At 57.3% G+C, this 12019-nt stretch overlaps 1 protein-coding gene across 1 annotated transcript in view; it reads left to right on the top strand.

Moving 5' to 3' along the window:
• The first annotated feature begins 6085 nt into the window (after nucleotides 1-6085).
• Nucleotides 6086-12019, top strand: part of ABCA3 (ATP binding cassette subfamily A member 3) — a 30327-nt gene continuing 24393 nt past the window's right edge. Inside the window, exons 1-2 of the mRNA XM_054270755.1 lie at nucleotides 6086-6134; nucleotides 11295-11379. Of these exons, the coding sequence (XP_054126730.1) occupies nucleotides 11326-11379 (54 nt within the window). The 5' untranslated portion in view covers nucleotides 6086-6134; nucleotides 11295-11325. The remainder of the gene's footprint in view (nucleotides 6135-11294; nucleotides 11380-12019) is intronic.

A 12019-nucleotide genomic window follows, 5' to 3' on the forward strand; every position in this document is an offset into this window, starting at 1 on the left:
AATTTCATTGGTGGTTGCCTAGGGAACAGTGATCACGACCTGGATACATTCAATTTGGGGAGAGAAGAATCCATGCAGTAAACAGAAATACAGGGTGCTTTAAAAAGTCAGACCCCAAAAACACAAGAAAAACTGAGAAAACAGAGTGAAAGGCAGACAGATAATAGTAGGAAAAGGCAATTCTTTAAGATTTATTTCAAGAGCCACCAAGCCAGCATCAGAGAAGAGACTCCTCCATCCTACTTAGCGCTGCATTGAAAGTAATAATTAGCAATAAAAAGAAACCCATAATAAATAGATGAAAAGGGAAAAAATTAACAAATTTCTCCATTTCATAATTGGCAATTTACATCAACAGGGCAATCTGGGTGCCTGCAGTCACTGCATAGGGGATTGTGTCTGCAGCATTGCACCTTTTGCCTGGTATCAGCAGGAATTTGCTCCCCCTTTCCTACCTGGGGCATTGAAAACCAGTCTGGATTTTGGGCTGGAGAGGGCTCTGGCTCCTGGAGAGCCTCTGGAGAGCAGGACAGAGCAGATCTGGAGGTCAAGCTTTGGTTCTTTGAACCTTTCAGCTCTCAGATCCTCAGGTGAGCTGCCAGGGCCTCACCACCCTCACGGGGACGGATTTACCTGTGGATGATTCCCTGTTGCACTGCCCACCCATCTCACCCATTAGCAATCATTTAAAACCCCTCCCAGGGTTTCATTTCAAGGATTTGCACCCCACTTTTGTTCTCCTTTAGCCAGAGCTCATCCCTCGTGGAGATGCTCCTTCTATCCCCCAAGTTTCTCTGGTTTATCTGTAGGCTGAAATTCCACCCCCATATGCAGCAACCTACAGCACTTCTGCCCTGTTCCAGCTTCCTCGAAAGCAATGGGTTAGGTGAACTTTTAACTCTCCCTTGCTCTCAGAAGAGGGAAAAGTATAAATTTTCAGGAGAAGACCTGTCTTCCTGTGGCCTTTGTGTGTTGAGGATGGTCTGACAGAGTCACAAAATATCCTGAGTAGAAAGGGACCCCCAAGGGTCATTGAGTGCAACTGCAAGTCTGCTGTTGTGCCCTCTGGAAAAGTGCAGACAGCTGGGGTGGCAACAGAAAGATCCCTGTCTCCCCCCTGCAGGAGTTTCCTTGGTGCCAGCCCAGTTATATCTCCCTTATCTTACCCTTGGCTTCCCAGCACGCTGCCAGCAGCCCAAACACATGACTTACCGGATTTAGGTGCTGGCAGAGATCTTTGAGCTTGACAGAATGCCCAAAGCTGCCAGTTCTTCAACCTCTTAATGAAACGAGGCTGTTCCTTTTCATTTACACACCTCTTGGATCCTAAAGTGGTGCCTCTTGAGAAGCCATGCTAGAGTGCTGGGAGAGGCCTTGGAACCCTTTCAGCTCCAAATTGCCAGGTCCAATCCAGCAGCTTTGAGAGGTCTTGGCTGTTGGCACAGCCGTGGGAAGTGGCCCTGGGGACACCAGCTGCCTCTCTGGGCTGAAGGGACAAGCAGGCTGCCTTTGGGCAGTGCAGGCAGAGCCTGCCCATGTGTCCAGGCCATGCTGCCTCTCCAGCTCCCACCACAGTGGGAGGCTCACCCAGGCACAGAGGAGCAATGGGTGCTGAAATTCCCAGCCATGCCTCCTCTGTGCTGGTGGTGCTCCAGGGTCTGTCAAGGGCCTGGAGCTCTGTAAGCCCCAGCAGGGAAACAGGGACACCTGGGGACACTGCTGGAGGCTGATGTGGGTAGACACTGTGCCAGCTCCCTGCAGAGCACTGACAGGGAAATCACACTTGAGGAGAAGAGGGATTGGGAAGAGCAGCAGGTATTCTGGAAAGCTTCCTCCTGTGTCATCCTTCCCAGCCCGTGGAAATTTTCCTGTGTCTGAGCACCCCAAGGGGAGTCTGTTTCACTGTGCATCTGTTCAGCACTTAAAGGGCAAAGCAATACACCAAGAGACTCCAACCTGGCAGCCGAGATTGGGGGGCTGCAAGCTGGCATGCCTTGGGGTGAAGGGGAATGGGGGCCCCACCCTGGGGAAAAGAAGCCCAAGACATCTTGTCCTTGGCAAGTGTGGGGGGACCAAGAGAAGGTGTTGGATCCACTCACCCTCTTTAACTGGAACCACCATCTTGGCATTTTATTCCTGGGCAATGGCACTCCAGTCTCAGGGCTGCACCATGCAGCAGTACAGCAAAGTTAAGGATGGGAAGAAATGACAACAAGATGGAAAATGCTCTCAACAGACATCAGTGTGTGTGTCCCTGCACCACAACTCCTGGGATGTGTCCAGGGAAGCCCTTGCATGTCCCTGAGCCACCAGCTGCTCTGGAGGAAGGTGCCACTGGGCATCATGGGGTGTGTGTCCTGCTCACACTCCTTCCTCCCTCACAGGGAGCAGCAGGAGGCTGGGATGGAGAGCAAGGAGCAGTGCAGATGGGGTCACACAAGGACAGTGGTAGTGAATCTCTTGCCTGGATACTGCCCAGGGTGGCAGGGTCATGGGGATAGCAGAGAAACTGAAAGAGGAATTACTTAAGCAAGTTCTTCTTCCCAACATCTCATTTGGCTAGTGGCTGAGAGATGAGGGGCCAGAGCACCCTGTGCCAGGCCCACCCTGGCATGGGTGCCCTGGGGACTCACTGGCACACATCCTCCCCCCTATCTGTCCTGCATTTTGGATGTTGTTTGGATGGGGAAGGGAGGGTCCTTGATGGACAGAGATAAGATGGTTTCATGAGCCAGCCAGCACCTTTAACACAGACTAAACCCTGAAACCATGTGTGGGGTGAGCAGGGCTGGGGTTTTCTGAACCCAGCTGGTCTGAAACAGCAGGATGGATGTCCCCACTGCTGCTGACAGGATGGCCCCTGTGGCTGCCCCTTGGGAGTAACACCATGGGAGATGGGGGTGATAACAGCCAACAAGGAAAGGTGGTGGAGAACAGCTTGAGCCCTGATCTCAGGGACACAGGTGCCAGCAGCAGGAGCAGGGCTGACAAGTTTGGCACAGGGGCTGGTTCTTCCTTCCAGGGGTTCATGTGAGAGGTCAGACAGGGACATCCCCCAGGCAAGTGCTTTCCCACTGCCTAATCCCTGCTGTCCCTGCCGCCTCCTCTCTGCCTGATCCTGCCTTTTTCTGGGTTTCTCCCATGTTCCTGCTGAGTCTCCTGCACACTCCCAGCCTTGGGTGTGAGCTGAGTCACTGCAATGCCACTACACCTCATTGCAACATCTCCTGTCTTCTGTTCTAGGCGCCATGAGGAGCCTGTAAATAATTTCTTTGGCAAGATTTTTGTTTTGATCTAATGGCTCAGCTTCCTTCAAAGGCAGGCAGTGAGAGGCACTGCATGAGGCAACAGGGAAGGTCACGGGGAGAACTGAGGCAGCTGTAATTGGGGAGGATCAAACCCAGGCTTGAGCAGGGGTGTGGACAGGTGGCTCAGCCCGGGCTGGCGTGAGGCTCCGGCATGTCACTGCAGGCAGTGACTGTCCCAGATCCTCTCCAGGCCCACAGTTAGCTGTGACTACTCAGCTGGCTGCTGGCCTCACCTGAGACGGGGCCAGTGGCCCCTTGATGACAAAGATGCTGGGCAAGACCACACCATTACCAAAGTGGCCACAGCAGGATGCCATGCACAAGGGTGACACATGATGAGGGAAAGCAAACAGGGAGAGGATGAGCTCTCAGCCAGGCCATGCTTGGAGGGAAGGCACGTGCCATCCCCACTCCTGGCCAGCCTGCATCATCTCAAAACACTCGTGTGGCTCTGCTGAGGGATAACAACTCTGAGCCAGGCAGCTCCTTCCACCTCTGAGCACCGTAATGAGCTTTGCTGTGTGCTGCTGAGGACGTGAGTGTGAGCAGGGAAGCTTTGCTGTGGTCTGGTGGCTGCTCAGTCACCCATGGAGACAGCTTCAGTTCCTCTGGTGTCTGTGGAACCAGCTGGGGGAGGGCAGGAACAGGGCTCCCAGCTGCAGCTCTGAAGATGGGCACTGGGTCCAGGTCTCTCCCAGGGCACAGGCCAGACAGTCAGAACTTCAACTGCAAGCACCCCATCTGGGACCAGACCCATGGCTGTGACATGCTCCAGGTGCCCTGGGGAGCCAAAATTCAGCTTTGGCCATGGCCAGGAACAAAGGCACCATGGTGGAGAGTGGGGTCTCCCAGCTCAGGGGGCCCCAGCAGTGCAGTCACAAGTGCCACTCTGTTTGGCCTCATCTTAATACCAATGCTGCTGATTCCTGTTCCCGTACCCAGACACCTTCACCCTTGCCCTGGTTCTCAGTTCATTTCCTCCTCTCCCAAGGGCTAGCCGGGGTCCAGAAAGTGGCTACAAATCCCCAAGATCAGAGAGGAACACAGGTTTCCAAAGCAGTTGTACTCAAAGCCATCACTGTGGTATTCAGCTACATGGAGCCCCCCCAAAAAATATAGAATCATAGAATTAAAGAATCATTTAGGTTGAAAAAGCTCTCTAAGCTCAAGTCCACCTATTTCTCCAGCACTGCCAAGGCCACCACTAAAACATGTCCCCAAGTGCCACATCTATATGATTTTTGAGCACTTCCAGGGACTCCACACTTCTTTCAGCAGCCTGTTCTGATGTCTGAATTCCTTCTCTTTATCATGTGGAAAAAGGCAGTGGCTGGGGGCTGCTCTGCTTCCTGCCTGCCATAGCCTGGGGCGGGTTGTGTTCACTGGGTCACCCTAGCAGTAACAGCACCCAAGCTACCCCATGTTCCTTGTTCAGTAGAGCTGCCTCAAGCCATGGCTGTCCTTGTCCCCACCGCGGTCCCCTTTCCCCACCCTTCTCTTCCTCCTCCCTCTGCCCACACTGTGCAAACTTTCCCCACTTTGGTGCTCTCAGCACCAGCAGCACCTTCTCCTGCCAGCCTGGCAGGCAGCGGGCAGGACGGGCAGGGCAGCCATTCACTGTGGGCACACTCCAGCGCCGGCACTTGGATCCTTATCGGGAGCGCTCCACCTGCCCCCTGGAGTGGCCCGGCGGTGCCGCATTCCCACGCACGGAGCTGGCACCTGCTTCCACACACCGGGGCACCAGGGCAGGGCCCGTGTGGAGGGCTGCTGCTCGGGAGCGGCGTGGGCGGACAGACGGACACGGCAGACTGACCATGCCCATGCAGGGATGGACTGACCCCGCACCCGGAACCACCATAGCTGCTCACAGCCACTGCCCCCAGAGTGCGTGAGCTCCTGTCACGGACACATGCGGGCCCCTGCACACACACGGAGCCCCTACACACATACACACACACACACACAGCCCGACACACACACACCCAGACACAGAGCCCCTACACACACACAGACACAGAGCTCTACACACACACACAGCCCTACACACACACAAACACACACACACACAGCCCTACACACACACAGCCCCTACACACACACAGAGCCCTACACACACACAGCCCTACACACACACTAACAGAGCCCTACACATACACAGCCTCTACACAGACACAGCCCTGCACACACGGCTGCTTGCACGCACTCGGGTGTCTAAGTGGGCACATGTGAATTTGTGTCCCACACCTGGCACACGTGCAATGCCCAGTGCATGTGCACACAGCTGTGGAACGCCCAGGTGTGCACTCACACTGGCATGGGTGCACACACAGCCACAGCCAGCTGGCACACGGGCAATGCCTGGGGCACACACAGGTGCACAATGCCCTGCGCACACACACACTGGTGCATGTACTGCACAGCGGGGTGTGGGCACACACTGAGAGTTCACACCCAGAGGGATGTGTGCACACACACACCTCACAGACAGGTTCAGAGTACTACACACGTGCCATGCACACACATGATGACACACACGGGCACGGAGGACACACGGGCAGACACATAAATACCGCAAACAGTGAACAGTGGCACACATGTGTGCACTAAGACGTGTGTGTGACACACACACACACACACACACACACACACACACACACACACACACACACACACACACACACACACACACACACTGTTCCTGACCCTCCCACGGTCCCGCCCCGCTCGGGTCCCGCCCCCGGCGCGTGCGCAGTGCCGCGGTCCCGCGGCGGGCGCGGGCGGGGCCGCACGGAGCCGGAGCCGCAGCCGGAGCCGCCCGGCCCGGTGAGTGAGCGGGGGGGTGATGGGTGCGGGTGCCGGCACCAGCACGGGTGGTGGTGGGCGCCGGGGGGCGATGAGCATCGGGGGGTGATGGTGGCAGTAGCAGGGGGGTCGCGCCGGACGGGAGATGCGTGGGGCCGCGGCCTCTTGTCCGCTCGGCGGCCCCGCCCGGAGCTGCGGCAGCTCCGGGGCCCTTGGCCGGCTCCTCCCGCTGCCGCCTCCGCGCTCCGGGGCGGCTCGGGCTCCGTGCCGGCGGTGGCTCCTGCGCGGGCCCGCAAGGGTCGCGTCCCCCGTGGGCTGCGGCGGATGGAGGCGGCGCCGCGCGGGGATGCTCGGCCGCGCTCGGGGGATGCGCCTGGCTCGGACCCGCCGGCATCCCGGGGGAGCTCGGGCCGCCCCTCTCTGCCGGGAGCGGACACGGCGCTGCGGGCACCGGGGGGGGCACTGCCCACTCTGCGCCCCGGGCCCTGGCTCGGTATGAGAGAGTCATGCCAAGGCAGACTTTGATGGGCTGGAGCGTGTCGGGAGAAGGGAACGGATCTGGGGAAGGGTCTGGAGCACAAGTCTATTGGGGAGTAGCTGGGGGGGCTCAGCCTGAAGAAAAGGAGGTCCAGGAGAGACCTTCTCAGTCCACCACTCCCTGATGGGAGGGTGCAGCCAGGTGGGGGTCGGACTCTGCTCCATGGAAACAAGTGGTGGAACAAGAGAGAGCAGCTTCAGGTTGTGCCACGGCAAGTTTAGGTTGGATATTGGGAAAATTTCTTCATGGAAAGGGTGGTCAGGCACTGGAACAGGCTGCCCAGGAGTGTGGTGGAGTCCCCATCCCTGGAAATGTTCAAAACCAAGTAGAAGCAGAAGGGATCTCCCTATCCTCTGCTCACAGCTGCCCAGGTGGCCTGTCCTGCCCAGCCACTGAGAACTGCAGGGCAGGAGCAGGGCTGTACCAGGGTCCATGAGAATCCTGTGTGTTGGGCTCCAGCCCCTTGTTCTTGCTAAATTCATAAGGCCAGTGAGTTTGTAGAGTTTGTCTTTTTATGAGCAACTGCAAACTCACTGGGCAAACCAGTGATGTTGTTTTTAAGGCAAAGGGGATGACCAGCTCTTGCAGCAGTTTTGTCCCCTCTCTCCTGTTGCTGCCCCAGCACAAAGGCAGTTACAGATGCAACCATAGAGCCCATCAGGCTCCCTATGCCCACCGACCCACTCCCATTGCAGGGCAGCAGCTGGGCACAAGCCAACCCCTCATTCTGCAAACAGTATCTAGCCCCAGCTTTCTTCTTTATTTCAAGGCCTGAAGTTCCTGTCTGGGTCAAACCCAGACTCACGTCTCTGTCGGACACTTGGTGTTGGGTTCGTAGAGGGCTGTGAGGTCACTGGTCCCTGTTGCACCCACCACCCCACCAGCCTTACAGCCTCTTAGAAAGTTTTATTACTGTTTGCACAACCAAGGTGTGGTTTTTATGGTGTTGCTCTGCTGTAACTCCCAGATCTCTGTGAACACTGAGAAGGTGAAAACAGCCCAGCAGTGAGAGCTGTGTGTTACTGAACACTCATGGCTGGTCTGGTGGCTGCTGGCCCTGGTTGCTCTTTGCAGGACCTGGGACTTTCTAGATGCACCCGCCTCGGAAATCACTCGCTCTTCCTGTAAACAGTGGCCATAAAAAGTCCTTGCCCTGCTATGGCTGAATAATTTCCAGCACAGACACTGTGGGGAGTAGAGAGGAGTTTCCTGCTCCAGTGACAGTGTGGAAAGTACCCAGGCACTGACAGCCCTCACCAGGTGTGTGATGCCACCACCCTTGGCACAGCTGCAGAGGTGCGGGCGCCTGGCAGCTCATCTTGTAGGGGTGACACGGTGTCTCTGTACACCAGCAGGAAGAAACACCGGGTTTATATTAAAAAAGGCAACGTCTGCCATTTGCAGGGCTGGTTTCTATGGGAACGGGACATCAGAAGAGCAGAACTGCGGTGTGTGCTCTAAAATAACTGCAGGCTCCCGGGAGCACGTGGCCTTTGCTCGGCCCTTTCCGCTGAGGCGGTGGCCGGGCACAGCCTCCTCCCAGCAGCGAGGCGGGGTGGAAGTGGGTCAGGAGGTGGGATGCTGTGGCCTTGATCCCTGCCAGTGCTCAGCCTGTCCTCATCTAAATCCACTGGCAGAACGGCTCTGGTCCAGGCTGGCAGCTGGTGCCACCACGTTACCCGGCACAGCCTGGTACTGCGGCAGGGGCTGGTGGGGACCCACGGTGAGGAGCTGTCTCATATCCACTCATGCAGGCTGTGGGCAGGCAGCAGTGTCTCCTTCCTCACTGACCTCCCTGAGGATGGTGAGGGTGTGTCCACACTCATGTATTCAGGAGACCCTTCCTCCCGGGAGGAGGAAGGGAGGAGCTCCCCAGCAGGGAGAGGAACTGGGTTACTCTCCCTGAAGCTGGTGGTGGTCACCTCTCTCACCTCCCAGATCTTTGGCCCTGCCTCTTGGTGGGAAATTCAGTCTTATCTTGTGGTGCTTGAGGTCAGGTGGGAGCATCTCTGGCTGGCACAGCCCAATGTGCTGCCCAGCAAGGCACCGAGGTCATCATCCACCTGTGGCACTCAGCCCTCCCTTACTACCAAAGATGGGCCCAGACATGGACCCAGGCCCTGTTCTGTCCTCTGATCATGGACATCTCAGAGCTGATCCAGGCAGCACCTCCCAAAACAAGTTAACAGGTTTTCTCTCTTGGGTTGCAAAAAAAAATTTGTGCTTTGGGTACTAGAGCCTGGAAAACCATTTTTGCTCTCAAATCCAGCAAGAACTTTTGTAACTTTGCTTCTTCCTCCTCTCGTCTCCAGCAAGCGAAAGGTCCAGAACGAGTTTTCTTGGAACACTTAAAAACTTGGAAAATATTTATTGGCAGTAATGGAGTTTTCAGTCTTTGTATAGTGTTTGTGTTACCCAAGAGCTGCTTGACATTTTCCCAGCAGCAGCTGTAAGGCCCGTGGGGCGGCCGGGGGGGCAGCTTCAGTTGGAGGGTGCGGCGGGGCCAGCAGGGTTTGGGATCAGCAGCTGCTCCTGCCTGACCTGCAGCATTCGTCCTTTAAAGTGAGCCACAGCTTGGATTCCCTTGGTTTGCTCTGGACTCCTTCAAGGGGGTGCAGAACAAAGGTTTCTGCTTGGGGCTGGGGGGGCTTATTTGGGGCGCTTCAGATGCTGCTGTGGGGGTGTGGGGGCCTGGGGAGCTGCTAAGGGATCCTGGGGCACAGCATGGATGTTCTGCCTGGCCACACATGGACCAGAGGCCAGCTGGAGACAAGGCACTTCGGGAGGCACCTGAAGGTGCCTTTGCCAAGTCCCCATTGCTATTCCTTTCCTGCCTGCTCTGGGTGGGGTTCTGGTGGACTTTTTGGGGCTGAAGCGTAAGATTTCTGCTTTTTCCTGCCTAGAGAAAGATCCTTGAACACAGATGTCCCTGCTGTTGTGGGAATCTGTCTTCTGTGCATGGAGTGGCAAAGAGCTGGTGGGGTTTTTGTGCTCTGAGAACACATCTGAGTTTAGCATTGAGGCTGGGAAGGTGCTTGCAAAGCCAGGAGAAGGCTCCTGGTTCAGGGTTGGGGCTGGGAAGGTGCTTGCAAAGCCAGGAGAAGGCTCCTGGTTCAGGGTTGGGGCTGGGAAGGTGCTTGCAAAGCCAGGAGAAGGCTCCTGGTTTAGGGTTGGGGCTGGAAGGTGTGTGCCAGGGCAGGAGAAGGCTCCTGGTTCAGGGTTGGGGCTGGAAGGTGTGTGCCAGGGCAGGAGAAGGCTCCTGGTTCAGGGTTGGGGCTGGAAGGTGTGTGCCAGGGCAGGAGAAGGCTCCTGGTTCAGGGTTGGGGCTGGAAGGTGTGTGCCAGGGCAGGAGAAGGCTCCTGGTTCAGGGTTGGGGCTGGAAGGTGTGTGCCCGGGCAGGAGAAGGCTCCTGGAGAGCTGCAGGAGCTGGTGGCAGGGGGCAGGTGGGTGTTGTTGCTGTGCCCTGCCTGTCTCAGGTTGCTGCAGCTCTGTTGCCACCAGAGCTGTGCTCGCTGTGTGTGCTCACCAGCCCGGGAGCCGAGGTTGGCAGGGTGGGTCAGCAACCTCCCTCCTGTCACTGGGACACCCTGAAAGCCCTGCTCAGCTTGCTGGGTGCCAGCTGCACCCAGGGAGCTGATACCACCCCAACCAGGGCTGGAGAATGTGATGTGGGGCGCCTGCCAGGGCATTGCTCGTGGGTTCTGTGCCCCCCCTGTGTCCCTGTGGCACTTTCAGTGCTGCCAGGCTTTGGAGCACAGCTCAGAGCTGGCCCCACACCTGCCCGCTGTGATCCTGTCAGGGTTTGCCATGCTCAGAGGCTGGCACTGCTCCATGGGGGCTGCCCTGAGTCCGGCAGTGCGGGCAGGAGCCTCTGCTGGTGCCAGGGCTGCCCCTTCCTCCTCCGTGCTGCTCTGCAAGCCCAAAATCCCAGCCAGTGTCCTGGTGGGATAGCAGTGCTCCGTCAGGAAATGCCACTGCAAATGGAGACACAAACAACTTGAAGGGACGGCGGATGCTTCCCGGGAGGGGGAGGAGGCAGCGGGGGATCATTCTCGAGCACCGACCTTCCCCTGTGCTTCCCTTGCCCTTTTCTCATCCTTGCCTCTCCCAGCAGAGTTTCTGCTGGGAAAGCACCCGGTGTTGCAGAACCAACTCTTCACACGGCAGGGGGTGGAGGCACAGCCTGGAATCTCCACCCATCCCAAAATAATAGGCTGCCAGGAGTTTGACAGCCTTCCTGGGGCTGGTGTTTGTGGTTCTGTAACCCTGTGCTCCTGCAGTTTGAGGAAAGGACCCAGGGCTGGGTATTGAAACAGCAGCTTCCATTTCTGGGAACAGCCATGCCAGAAACCAGGGGCACTTACTCTTAGGAGAGGGAGCACAATGGTTACTTTTGGGGTGAAGCTATCTGCTCCAGACTGGGAGCAGAGAGCTGCCCTGGGCTGTGTGGGATGTGGGATGCTGCCCTCCTGTGCCCTGGGCTGTGTGGGGTGTGGGATGCTGCCCTCCTGTGCCCTGGGCTGTGTGGGGTGTGGGATGCTGCCCTCCTGTGCCCTGGGCTGTGTGGGGTGTGGGATGCTGCCCTCCTGTGCCCAGCTCCACCAGCAGCTGGCACTCACGGCTCTCTCCTCTCTCTCCTCCAGGGTCCTGCGCTGGGCCCCTTCTGATGGGAGGATGGTTCTGCTCAGGCAGTTCAGGCTGCTGCTCTGGAAGAACTACATCCTGCAGGTAGGCTGGCACTGCACCCGGGGGCTGCTTCTGGCGCCGCTAAATGGGGCACATCAGAGCTTGCCCAGCCTCTGGCTTCGTCAGGAAACCTCCCCTGTGGACACAGGGCATCTCTAGGAGGAAGACTGGGGTTTTTGTGCACGTGGTGTCTTTTGTGCTGGGCTGTGTGACCTTAGAGCTGTGCTCTGTCCTCAGTTTCCTTGTCTCTGGCTCCCCAGCCTGCCCTCCCTTCTCCTGGGACCGGGTAACCCACGCCCATCCTGTGACAGTGGGGTTTTCTGAGCTGTCTCATTGCACAACCTCCTCTGGAAGTCCGGTGCCTCCAAAACCCACTGGAGCCCTGGGGTTCTTTTTCTCCATTGCTTTCTACCCTCTCAGGAGCAGCTTTTATAGGTCTTAAAAATATTAAACTACTGGCTCCCACTGCCAGCCACCTCCCACCATGGCAGCTGGGTGGCACTGAGGGATTTGGGGACCGCAGGGCTGGCAGGTCCTGCCTGCTGCTGGCCCAGGTCACAGCCCCTTTAGGTGTTCCTGGGTGGATTCTGTGGCTCCACTGGGACCCAGAGCCAGCCCTGGCAGAGTGTGGGGCAGAGGAGGGAGCAGGGATGGCTGCAGCCTGGCTTTACACTTTAAGTTA

This window comes from Melozone crissalis, unplaced genomic scaffold, assembly GCF_028551555.1.
Source record: "Melozone crissalis strain CALT ecotype California unplaced genomic scaffold, PUWL_Pcris_2 ptg000012l_1, whole genome shotgun sequence".
NCBI lineage: Eukaryota > Metazoa > Chordata > Aves > Passeriformes > Passerellidae > Melozone > Melozone crissalis.